General features: G+C 39.4%; 1 protein-coding gene across 9 annotated transcripts in view; it reads left to right on the forward strand.

The window, feature by feature from the left end:
* CEP126 (centrosomal protein 126) overlaps positions 1-13369 on the forward strand; it is a 105068-nt gene that overhangs the window by 66096 nt on the left and 25603 nt on the right. For all 9 annotated transcript variants that reach the window (XM_040460806.1, XM_040460808.1, XM_040460810.1 and 6 more), the window contains one exon: positions 12413-12525. In XM_040460806.1, coding sequence (XP_040316740.1) covers positions 12413-12525 — 113 coding nt within the window. The remainder of the gene's footprint in view (positions 1-12412; positions 12526-13369) is intronic.

The raw sequence follows: 13369 nt of genomic DNA on the forward strand, positions 1-13369 counted from the left end.
CTCGGAAACAGGCTCCAGGCTCTGAGCCATCAGCCCAGAGCCCGACGCGGGGCTCGAACTCACGGACCGCGAGATCGTGACCTGAGCTGAAGTCGGACGCTTAACCGTCTGCGCCACCCAGGCGCCCCTCTATGGAACTTTTAACTAACCTTATTGTGGTAATCATTTTGCAGTATATGTGTGTATGCAATCATCAAATTGTATGCCTTAAATTAATTTACATAATTTATATATCAATGCCATGTCAATGAAGCTGGAAAATCAAAAACTAATTTTTATTGTATTTTTTACTTGAATTCCAGTATAGTTAACATACAGTGTTATGTTAGTTTCAAGTGTGCTGTATAGTGATTCAGCCATTCCATACATTACTCAGTGTTAATCACGTTAAGTGCTGCTTCATTATTAGTGTATAGAAATGCAACAGACTTCTGCATATTAATTTTGTATCCCGTGACCTTACAGAATTAATTTATCAGGACTAGTAGTTTTTTGGTGGAGTCTTTATAACTTTCTATGTATATAATATGTCATCTGCAAATACTGAAAATACTACTCCTTCCTTACTGATTTGGATGCCTTTTATTTCTTTTTGTTGTCTAATTGCTATGACGAGGGCTTCCAGTACTCTGTGGAAGGCTGTCCATTTTCCATCGCTTTTCTTGTACCTGACCTCAGGAAAATCTGTTTTTTGTCATTGTGTATGATGTTGCTGTGGGTTGTTCATACATGGCCTTTATTAGTTTCTATCCTTTCTCTTGTTGATGGTGATGTATCACAGTGATTGATTTGCAAATATTGAACCACCCTTGCATCCTGGGAATAAATCCCACTCTATCCCAGTGAATGATTTTTTTTTTTTTAATTTTTTTTTTTTCAACGTTTATTTATTTTTGGGACAGAGAGAGACAGAGCATGAACGGGGGAGGGGCAGAGAGAGAGGGAGACACAGAATCGGGAAACAGGCTCCAGGCTCTGAGCCATCAGGCCAGAGCCCGACGCGGGGCTCGAACTCGCGGACCGCGAGATCGTGACCTGGCTGAAGTCGGACGCTTAACCGACTGCGCCACCCAGGCGCCCCGTGAATGATTTTTTTAATGTATTGTTGGATTCAGTTTGCTAATATTTTGTTGAGGAATTTTGAATCTGTGTTCATCAGAGATATTGGCTTATAGTTCTCTTTATTTTTTCAGTACCTTTTTCTGGTATTGGTTTCAGGGTAATGCTGGCCTCATAGAATGAATTTGGAAGTTTTCCTTCCTCTTCTATTTTTTGGAATAGTTTGAGAAGAATAGTTATTAACTCTTCTTTAAATGTTTAGAAGAATTCACCTATGAAGCTATCTAGTCCAGCTATTTTGTTTGTTGGAAGTTTTCTGATTACTGATACCATTTCATTGCTGATAATGTGTCTGTTCAAACTTTCTATTTTTTTCCTGCTTCAGCTTTGGTAGGTTATATGTTTCTAGGAATTTATCCTTTTCTTTTAGGTTGTCCAATTTATTGACATAATAATTTTTCATACTATTTTACAATCATTTGTATTTCTGTGGTTTCTGTAGCTATTTCTCCTTGTCCATTTCTGACTTTGGTTTATTTGAATCTTCTTTTCCTTTTTATTTATGAGCCTGGCTAGAAGTTGATCAATTTTACTGATTTTTTCAAAGAACCAGATCCTGGCTTCATTGATCTGTCCTATTGTTTTTATTGTTTTTATGCCATTTATTTCTGCTCTAATCTTCATTATTTCCTTCTTTCTGCTGTTTGGGGGTTTTGTTTGTTCTTTTTCTAGCTCCTATAGGTGTAAGGTTAGGTTGTTTATTTGAGATTTTTCTCGCTTCTTGAGGTAGGCCTGTACTACTATAAACTTCCCCCTTAAAACCACTTCTGCTGCATCCCAAAGATTTTAGATAGTTGTGTTTTCATTTTCATTGGTCTCCATGTAGTTTTTTATTTACTCTTTGATTTCTTGGTTCACCCATTCATTGTTTAGTATTTGTGTTCTTTCCAGAGTTTTTCTTCTGATTGATTTCTAATTTCCTAGGGTTGTGGTCAGAAAAGATGCATGGTATGATTTCAGTCTTTTTTAATTTGTTGAGTCTTGTTTTATGGCCCAATAGGTTATCTACACTGAGAACGTTCCATGTGGACTTGAAAAAAATGTGTATTCTGTTTTAGGATGAAATTTTCTGAATATACTGTTAAATCCATCTGATCCCGTGTATCATTCAAAGCCACTGTTTCCTTGTGATTTTCTGTTTGGTGTAAGTGAGGTTTTAAAGTCCTATGATTATTGTATTGCTATCGATTGGTTCCTTTATGTTTGTTATTAACTGTTTTAGGTATTGGGGTGCTTCCATGTTGGATGCATACATATTTACAATTGTTAAATCTTCTTGTTGGATTGATTCCTTTATGATTATACAGTGTCATTCTTTGTCTCTTGTTACAACCTTTGTTTTAAAGTCCAGTTTGTCCATGTAAGTATTGCTACTCTCGGCTTTCTTTTTACTTTCATTTGTATGGTAAATGTTTTCCATCCCTTCACTTTCAATCCTCAGATGTCTTTAGGTCTGAAAGGAGTATCTTGCAGGCATATAGATATAGATATATCTAGCAGGCATATAGATGAGTCTTGTTTTTTTTTTATCCACTCTGTCTCCCTGTTTATTTTGATTGGAGCATTTAGTCCATTTACACTCAAAGTAATTATTGATAGGTATGTAGTTACTGCCATTTTGTTAATTGTTTTATGGGTTTTTTGCAGTTCTTCTGCGTTCCTTTCTTGCTCTCTTCACCCACAGTTTGCTGGCTTTTTTTAGCAATATACTTGGATTCCTTTCTCTTAATTCTTTGTGTATCTGTAACTGGTTTATAATTTATGGTTACCATTAGGTTCGTATCTAACAAATTCTGCATATAGCAGTCTATATTGAGTTGATTGTCACTTAAGTTTCAACCCATTTTTTTCACTCCTCTGCCCTCCACATTTTAGGTATATGGTGTCATACTTTACATCCTTTTATTTTATGAATCCCATGACTGATTTTTTACAGATATACTTATTTTTACTGCTTTTGTGCTTCCTATTTTACTTACTCCTACTTATGGTATTTCCTCTCTGTTCAAAGAGTCCCTGTAACATTTTCTTGTAGGGCTGGTTTCATGGTAATTAAGTCCTTTAACTTTTGTTTCTCTGGAAAACACTTTATCTCTCCTTCTATTCTGAATGATAGCCTACGTGGATAGAGTATTGTTGGTTGCAGGTTTTTCCTTTCAGCACTCTGAATATATCCTTTCACTCGTTTCTGGCCTGCCAAGTTTCTGCTGAAAAATCAGCTGATAGCCCTTTGGGATTTCCCTTGTATGTAACTGTCTTCTTTTCTCTTGCTGGTTTTAAAATTCTCTGTCTCTCCTTTTTGCCATTTTAATTACTATGTGTCTTGGTGTGGACCTCCTTGGGTTGGTTTTGTTGGGGGCTCTCTTTGCCTCCCGGATCTGGATTTGTTTTTCCTTCCCCAGCTTCGGGAAATTTTCAGCTACTATATTCTTCAAACAAATTTTCCATCCCCTTTTCTTTCTCTTCTCCTCCTGAGATCCCTATAATGCAAATATTACTATGCTTGATGGTGTCACTGAGTTCCCTGAATCTATTTTCATTTATTATTATTTTTCCTTCTCTCTGTCTCTTGTTCACTTTCATTGCTTTCCATTCCTCTGTCCTTCAGGCTGCTGATTCATTCTTCTGCTTCCTCTACTATTCCTTCCATCCAGTGTGTTTTTAATTTCATTTATTCAGTTCTTCGTGGATTGGCTCTTTTTTGTTTTCTATCTCTTTGTTAAGGGTCTTACCAAAGTCTTCCACTCTTTGCTTGAGTCTCATGAGTATCTTTATGACCATTACTTTATTTTTTTTAACATTTTATTTATTTATTTATTTATTTATTTATTTATTTATTTATTTTTAACGTTTATTTATTTATTTTTTATTTATTTTATTTTATTTTATTTATTTTTTTATTTATATATGAAATTTATTGTCAAATTGGTTTCCATACAACACCCAGTGCTCATTCCAAAAGGTGCCCCCCTCAATACCCATCACCCACCCTCTCCTCCCTCCCACCCCCCATCAACCCTTAGTTTGTTCTCAGTTCTCAACCGTCTCTTATGCTTTGGCTCTCTCCCACTCTAACCTCTTTTTTTTTTTTTTTCTTCCCCTCCCCCATGGGTTCCTGTTAAGTTTCTCAGGATCCACATAAGCGTGAAACCATATGCTGTCTGTCTTTCTCTGTATGGCTTATTTCACTTAGCATCACACTCTCCAGTTCCATCCACGTTGCTACAAAAGGCCATATTTCATTTTTTCTCATTGCCACGTAGTATTCCATTGTGTGTATAAACCACAATTTCTTTATCCATTCATCAGTTGATGGACATTTAGGCTCTTTCCATAATTTGGCTATTGTTGAGAGTGCTGCTATGAACATTGGGGTACAGGTGCCCCTATGCATCAGTACTCCTGTGTCCCTTGGATAAATTCCTAGCAGTGCTATTGCTGGGTCATAGGGTAGATCTATTTTTAATTTTCTGAGGAACCTCCACACTGCTTTCCAGAGCGGCTGCACCAATTTGCATTCCCACCAACAGTGCAAGAGGGTTCCCGTTTCTCCACATCCTCTCCAGCATCTATAGTCTCCTGATTTGTTCATTTTGGCCACTCTGACTGGCGTGAGGTGATACCTGAGTGTGGTTTTGATTTGTATTTCCCTGATAAGGAGCGACGCTGAACATCTTTTCATGTGCCTGTTGGCCATCCGGATGTCTTCTTTAGAGAAGTGTCTATTCATGTTTTCTGCCCATTTCTTCACTGGGTTAGTTGCTTTTCGGGTGTGGAGTTTGGTGAGCTCTTTATAGATTTTGGATACTAGCCCTTTGTCCGATATGTCATTTGCAAATATCTTTTCCCATTCCGTTGGTTGTCTTTTAGTTTTGTTGGTTGTTTCCTTTGCTGTGCAGAAGCTTTTTATCTTCATAAGGTCCCAGTGATTCACTTTTGCTTTTAATTCCCTTGCCTTTGGGGATGTGTCGAGTAAGAGATTGCTACGGCTGAGGTCAGAGAGGTCTTTTCCTGCTTTCTCCTCTAAGGTTTTGATGGTTTCCTGTCTCACATTCAGGTCCTTGATCCATTTTGAGTTTATTTTTGTGAATGGTGTGAGAAAGTGGTCTAGTTTCAACCTTCTGCATGTTGCTGTCCAGTTCTCCCAGCACCATTTGTTAAAGAGATTGTCTTTTTTCCATTGGATGTTCTTCCTGCTTTGTCAAAGATGAGTTGGCCATACGTTTGTGGGTCTAGTTCTGGGGTTTCTATTCTATTCCATTGGTCTATGTGTCTGTTTTTGTGCCATATGACCATTACTTTAAATTATCTATCAGAAAAATTACTTATCTCTGTTTTGCTTAGCTCTCGTACTGTGAATTTTTCCTGCTCTTCCACTTAGAACATATTCCTCTGTCTCCTCATCTTGTCTGTGTGTCTGTTTCTGTGTGTTAGGAAAGTCAGCTCCATCTCCTGCTCTTGAAAGTAGTGTCCTTATGAAGGAGAGAACTTTCCATGTCCTGCCGTGCTGTTCCCTGTTCCCCAGAACCTGGCCCTTCAGGGGCATGCCCTGTATGTGATGTGCGCCCTCCTGTGGTGGCTGAGCCCCCTCTGCCTTAAGTCCAGTCGTCCGCACAGGGTGTCTTTGCCTATTGTGGGCAGGGTTTTGTCCCTGGGCTGTTTGTGGGCCAGTCTGGGGCCACCTTGGGTTTGAGTTGAGTCAGAGCAGGGGTTCGCCAGAGACGCAGTAGCACCGGCCTCGTGCTTGTTGCTCCCTGAGAAGTTCGTTGGTGAGCAGGGCCTGCCGTCAGACCAGATGTCTACCCCCCCACCCCCACCCACTACCGCAGCCAGTTAGGACCGGTATGTGTGGCTGTCTTCCCCTCCCCCTGGGGCAGGACTCATTTTGGAGTGGCACTGGCCCTCGTTGGGGCTGCTTGCGCCCTGCCAGGCTTGCAGCCCCGGTTTGGATGAGCTCTGGACCCCAGGGGAACACGGAGGCAGGGCAGGCAGTATTAGCAAGGTTTGCAGTAGTGCTGTGCAGAAGGGGACCTGTAGCTGCCAGGACAGAGGCAGGCCGGGCTGGGGGGACCGGATCCCCAGCAGCACACAGGGCAGAACACAGGGTTAGGAAGGTTTGCGGAGTCTGCTGAGGGAGGAGACCTGGAATCAAGGCCTGGCTGGCGGAGCTGTGAGCAAGTCAGGTAGTGAGTGTAGGCCCTGTGCTGGTCCCCTCAGGTGGCCATGTGTTTTGCTGGGGGCAGGGGGAGGGGGAAGCAGGGGACTCCTGGAGGGAATCACTCCCTCCCCCCTGGAGGGATACTGGGAGTGATCCCTGCCCCTCAGCACTTGCCCTGAGATGACTAAACACATCTCCATCCTGTGTGCCCGAGGTGTTTTTCAAATTGCTACCTATGCTGTCTCTTTAAGGGTGCAGACTCCGTTTCCTCCCACCTTCCCAACTCTCTGAGCCCACTGATTGTAAGAACTCACAAAATTCGGCCCCCTCTGGTTTTCAAAGTCAAACAGTATAGGGAGTCATCTTGCCCATGCAGGGTCCCAATGCGTCTCTGTTTCTCTCCCATGAGTCTCTCCCTCCCAGGGGCCCCTCAGGGTTCCATTTAGCTCCTGACGGCACCTCTGCCTCTCCTGCCCTCTTCCTTGTGGCCGATTCTCAACATTCAACTGTGGAGACCATTCTGCCAGCCTTAAGGTCATTTTCCGGGTTATTGATGCTGATGTGGGTGTTCTCTAGTTGTATCCAGGGGACTAGCAAGGTGAGCTTAGGGTCATCATCCTGCTCTGCCACCTTCCCCAGAAGTCTCAGAAAATAGAAGTTAACTTACCTAACTTTTTAGAATTGAATATCCACAGATTTTTCAGTGATGTACATTAAAAAAAATTTTTTTAATGTTTGTTTATTTTTGAGAGAGAGAGAGAGAGGGAGGAGAGAGAGAGAGTACAAGCTGGGGAGGGGCAGAGAGAGAGGGAGACACAGAAACTGAATTAGGCTCCAGTCTACGAGCTGTCAGCACAGAGCCTGACGCGGGGCTCAAACCCACGAACCGAACCGTGAGATTGTGACCTGAGCCAAAGTCGGAGGCCCAACTAACTGAGCAACCCAGGCACCCCTGTACATTTTTTAAAAGTACATTGATCTATATACAATTTGTAGAAGGCATAAGAAAGTTATTAATGAAACAGAGAATGGAGTTAAGATTTAAATCATCTTTTCTTTTTTTCTTTTTTTTCCAGGAATCTACATCTTATTTTTATTTCTTACTTCAACAACAAACAGAAAATTTAAGCAAGGTATATTTTATAGCACTAATAAAGGATAGAAAGTTTTAAAAATAAATGTCATAAAAGAAGTATAGGACCTTAACAGGGAACATCAAAAAATTTTAAGGGAAAACACTTAAGACCCAATACATAGAAAAACAATCCTTAATTACTTTCTTTAGTGTCATTTATCTGTTCCTCTATCTCCTTCATTTCCTGGAACTGGAATTTACAACTTAAGCCTTGGTATATTCAAGTTAAATATTTTTAGCTAGTTTACATCGCAGGTGATATTATCTACTTTATATTTAATCACAGCAGGAAACATTTCTGGTTATCTCAGCATGAGTGAGGCTAAGAATAACCACTGAATTAGGGTGATTGACTTGATTGGAATGGTCTTCAGATTGTTATTACTTATCATTGATAATAAAATTTTTTATGGTCATTATAACATTTATAACAAAAGTAAAGAATCTAACAACAGTTTCCTTTTCCCATTGACATTGTAATCTATTTCTTTTGCTAATACAAATATACTTCAACTTCACTTGGACTTTTTCATATCATATATTTAATCAAATCATCTTTTCTAACTGAAGTGGTAAATCAGAGTAATAAAGTTCAGTTTGGCAAATATAACTGTAAAGTCGTGGCAATTTTTATAGTTTTTCTTATTGTGAAATATATCTTAGAAGAGAAATGTATAAAAAAAAAGAAATATACAGTACAAAGTAAAGACTAATAATAAAAAAAGAACTCTGTACCCACTACTCAGTTTTAGAAACAGAAACTTACTGGGGCTCCTGGGTGACTCAGTTGGTTGAGCGTCTGACTTCGGCTCAGGTCATGATCTCACAGTTCGTGGGTTCAATACCCACATCAGGCTCTGTGCTGACAGCTCAGAGCCTGGAGCCTGCTTCAAGTTCTGTGTCTTTCTCTCTCTTTCTCTGCCCCTCACCCACTCATGCTCTCTGTCTCCCTCTCAGAAATGAATAAACATTAAAAAAGAAAGAAAAAGAAACTTACTGGTATTGTTGAGATCTCATAAGCCCCTCCCCAGCTGTATCTCCTTCATCTATTACAGACTAGACCACTATATAGGATGGTGTTAATTTGTTCCATGCTTTTTTTTTTTAATGTTTGTTTATTTTTGAGAGAGACAGAGAGACAGAGTGTGAGGGGGGAAGGGGCAGAGAGAGAGGGAGGCACAGAATCTGAAGTGGGTTCCAGGCTCTGATCTGTCAGCAACAGAGCCCAATGCGGTGTTCGAACTCACGAATGGTGAGATCATGAACTGATGACCTGATGATGACCGGATGCTTAGCTGACTGAGCCACCCAGGTGCCCCTGTTCCATGCTTTTCTTTATCATTTTACCGCTTGTAAATTTATCTCAACATATTTTTTGCCTAGTTCTGTAATTTATGTAAATGAAGCCATTTCATCTGATTCTGTGATTTGCTATTTTCAGTTTTATTTTTTAGATCCATTATTATTAGTTTAGGTGTACTTCATTCATGTTCATTACTGTATTACATTTCATTGTATGAATGTACAAAGGTTTTTCATTCTTCTGTCATTGGGCTTTGGGGTTGCTTCCAGTTTCTTACTTGAATCAATAATGCTTCTGGGAATAGTTTGGTATGCCTGCTGGTACACACGTTGCTGGGTCATAGGGTTGTGTATTTTTAACTTAACTAGGTGCCAGATTATCTTCTGGAGCCATATATGCTCATCAAAACTGACAGTCAGACATGTTACTGTTTTCAGTCTTGTGGGTGAGAAATAATGTCTACTTAGAAAAACTTGCATTGCCCTTGTTACGAATGAAGGGAGCGCTGTCCTATGTTTGTGTACCGTCTGCCTTTCCCCTTCTGAGAGATATCTGCTCCTTGGGTTTTTCCTTAGTGATAGAGTTCTGCATATACTCCAGGATTCTGTGTCATTTTATGCATGATATCTATTTTCTGCCAGCTTGTGACATGTCCTTTCCTTTTTCTTGATGAATATAATTTCAGTTAAATGTGGTCTTTTCCTTTGCAGCTTCCCTGTATGTAGTTAATTAGGTTTTTTTTTTACAGTTCCAAGAAAAAGATCTCTGTCTTGACATTGTTTTTTTAAAAAGAAAAAAAGTCCCCACCCAAAAAGAGTTTGCTCTAGCTGTTAAAAATGTAATATAATTTTAGGCAATAATAAACAGATCTTTGGAAGTACTACTGCGCTCTATTTCATATATTGTCTGTATATTTCGGTGGCTATATAAACAAACCGGGGTGACCCTCCGGAAGTAGGGGGTGGGTCTGAAGACCAATAAAAGAACACAAGTTTAAAAGACATTGTAGCTGTGTACAAATATTTGAAGGCGTTATTACAGGAAAGAAAGAGAAAACCTAACTGAATAAAGGGTGAAAATTGCAAGGATACTTTCAGTTCGGTGTAAGGACAAGTTTGAGCTAAAACCACCAACAACGCAAGAGGTGGGGGCTCCCCTTCACTAAGCCATTCGAGCTTCGTCTACCTGTGAGTGAGATCTGAGTGAACGGTTGACCTGTTAATTTCTAAGATCTCTTCCAAAGCTGTCATTCTTTGGATATCTGCAGAATTTTTCCTTGTGTTTATATGTAAGAATACTATACATATTAAATATGTAATAATTAAAGCTTAGTAGCTTTGAGTTTTGGTGGTAAAACTATCATCTAGAATTTTCATATGAGACTAGAAATTTGGCCAGAGATGCCAGTGCAAACTATATTTTTTTGCAAATATCCCAAGGTTCTCATCTGTCCCTGGGATCAATAATTTACAATCAATAAAATTGAACACCTACACAAAGAATAATAAAGCTCAAAAACAAATAATAATGCTACAAATCAACAAAGTACAAAAGTGTGGGCAGATCTTGACTCCAAAAGATTTACAAACAGGCTTGAAGGAAGAGAAGAATTCTTAACACTGCAGTCATGTGGCCAAGGAAATTTTCATTCCAAGTATTTTCATTTTATCTTATTTTATTTTCATTTTTATTTGAGAGAGAGTGAGTGCAGGCAAGGGAGAGGGGAGAGGAAAAGAGAGAGAATCCCAAGTAGGCTCCACGCTCAGTGTGGAGCCTGATGTGGGACTCAGTCCCACGACTGTAAGATCATGACCTGAACCCATATCAAGATTTGGATGCTTAACACACTGAGCTACGCAGGCACCCCTCATTTAAAACATTTTTAAAACTCCTAAAAAAGATAGGGACTTTTCAAGATTTAGTGAAAGACACTTCCAAGCATAGAAAACAGTGTAGAAACTCGTATTGATGCCCAGATGATCTCACTAAAAACTATACCATTTAGCATACCTAGCTTAGCATATTAGCATTTAGCTTAGCCATGTGGGTGGGAATAAAAATAATAACAGAAATTTTTAAACTATAGGACGTGACTTATTAGTGGATTATGAACTCATTGAGTTGTGATCAGAATTTTTTTAATGAAATATAATTTTAAAATCAGAATGTTCTAGGATAGAAACTACCAGAGGGCATCATATATTATAAAGGTAAGTATGTTTCGTAGAACATCCTGGATCACAATGCAAAGTATCTTTCTGTGAGACACAGTCAAGTCAGAATGAAAGTTGCTAGCGTAGAAGGTAAGAGCTAGAATTTAGATTTTAGAGACTGCTTGGAGGTAAATTCCAGCTTTGCACTTTACTAACTTTGTGACCTTAGGAAAGCTACTTTTCCTTTCCTGTGCCTAATTTTTCTGTAAAAATAGTGATGATAATAGTGCCTACGGCCCTTAGAACAATGCCTGGGCAATTATAAATACTCAATTAATATTAGTCTGTTTCTTGGTTTGCCTGCCTCACATATGATGGAAGCCTACAAAAGTCTTTTTTAGACTCTTTCCCATTTTGTGAGGAGTCATTCGGACGCTGTGAGATAGCAACAAATCCACCTACCAGGGCACACATTACAGTTTAGTTACACTACAGGAAGTGAGGGAGCACTAATTAATGATACCAGTGCCAACCTGTCACTTGGAGAACCTGTACTGTCCTTCCAGGAGAGCTTTGTTTTACTATATGCAGTATATGACCGTCTACAAACCGTGCAAACTGACAAGGGCACCAGTGTCAACTGTATGTTACCGTAGTAAAGTTGAACTTCTAATTTTTAGATTATAAATTTAAATTGGAACTTAAGGGGCACGTGAGAGCCTCAGTTAAGCATCCGACTTTGGCTCAGGTCAGGATTTCACAGCTCATGGGTTCAATGCCTATGCTGGGCTCTGTGCTGACAGCCCAGAGCCTGGAGCCTGCTTCAGATCCTGTGTCTCCCTCTCTCTCTGCCCCTGCCCTGCTCACACTCTGTCTCTTAAAATAAATAAGCATAATTAATTAATTAATTAAACATTTTAAATAAATATTTTCAAGATAAACATTTAAAATAAATAAACTAAAAATAAATAACATTTAAAAAAATAAACATTTATTTAAAATAAGTAAGCATTTTAAATAAATAAATAGAAATTCTAGTAGGTTCTTCCTACACAGCAGTGATCTGTTTTGCATATCCCCCTGGCATTCTAGCACCACACCTCAGAGGTCACTGGTCTAAGCCATAAACTCAGAAGCAGAGATTTTGTTTAATTCATCATTGTAATTGTGTCGTGCATGGTACATATAGCAAGCTCAATAAGAGTTTTGTTTTTTTAAATATTTTTTTAATGTTTATTTTTCGGAGATAGGCAGAGCAGGAGAGGGGCATAGAGAGAGGGAGACACAGAATCTGAAGCAGGCTCCAGGCTCTGAGCTGTCAGCAGAGCCCGACGCGGGACTTGAACCCACAAAGCCCAGGATCGTGATCTGGGCCGAAGTAAGACACTCCACCAACTGAGCCACCCAGGTGCCGCTCAGTAAGAGGTTTCTGACTGCATGTATGAAACTTGAGGTTTTCTGTGATGTTTGAAGGTAACTCAGACATTTGTGCATATATACTATGTCCTTGTAAATTTTGACATTTTGCTGGCATTTGTTTTAAGATTCTACTGTTTTAAGAAGAAAACGAATTGCTGAAAATAAGCAGAGGCGTCTTTTAGAACAGAAAAGACAAAATTCTGGATCTGTGGGACAGAAGTACAATGAGCAAATGAATGTGAGTACAGAATTAGTAAAAATCTCAATTCTGTGGTGAAAAATTGCTTGGAAAACAATGTTCTCAAAGGACTGTGCTTTTGCTATAAACTGTGGACCACTACATAAATATAAGTATAGCCAAAGGCATTATGAGACAGCCTGGGAATCTATTCTAGGAACTTACTGTACTAGACTTATTTGCTATACTCTAATTTGCCTATATGATCAATTCCTAATGAAGCTTTTAAACCAACTTTAACAAATCACCATTCTTTTTTTTTAATTGTTTCTCTTTTTTTTTAGTGTTTGTTTATTATTGACAGAGAGAGAGAGAGAGAGAGAGAGAGACAGAGCATGAGTGGGGGAGGGGCAGAGAGAGAGGGAGACACAGAATCTGAAACAGGCTCCAGGCTTTGAGCTGTCAGCACAGAGCCCAACGCGGGGCTCGAACTCACGGACAGCGAGCTCATGACCTGAGCTGAAGTCAGACACTCAACCGACTGAGCCACCCAGGTGCCCCAACAAATCACCATTACTCTTTTATTTTGTTATTTATAGTCACCTCTGGATTACCAACATGTTTATTTACAACAAAGTTTTTAAATATACGTTAAAAAAGAAAAGTAAGTTAGAGCCCTGGATAGAGGAAGTATGTATGTTAATCATGAAGACTAATCTAGTTTCGTGTGTTTAAATATCCTCTTTGGATCTGAGCTTCCTGGAAGACATGGCAAAAGGAAAACAGGATGAGGGAGGTGTACAGTTCTCAGGAATTATTGATAATGATGCTGTTGGGGGTTCAGTACATTAAAAGACACTTCCCACTGAGGCTTTTCTGTAGGGCATGTTGAGTTCATAACAGA

Source organism: Herpailurus yagouaroundi, unplaced genomic scaffold (assembly GCF_014898765.1).
Source record: "Herpailurus yagouaroundi ecotype Mexico unplaced genomic scaffold, PumYag 251, whole genome shotgun sequence".
Taxonomy (NCBI): Eukaryota; Metazoa; Chordata; class Mammalia; order Carnivora; family Felidae; genus Herpailurus; species Herpailurus yagouaroundi.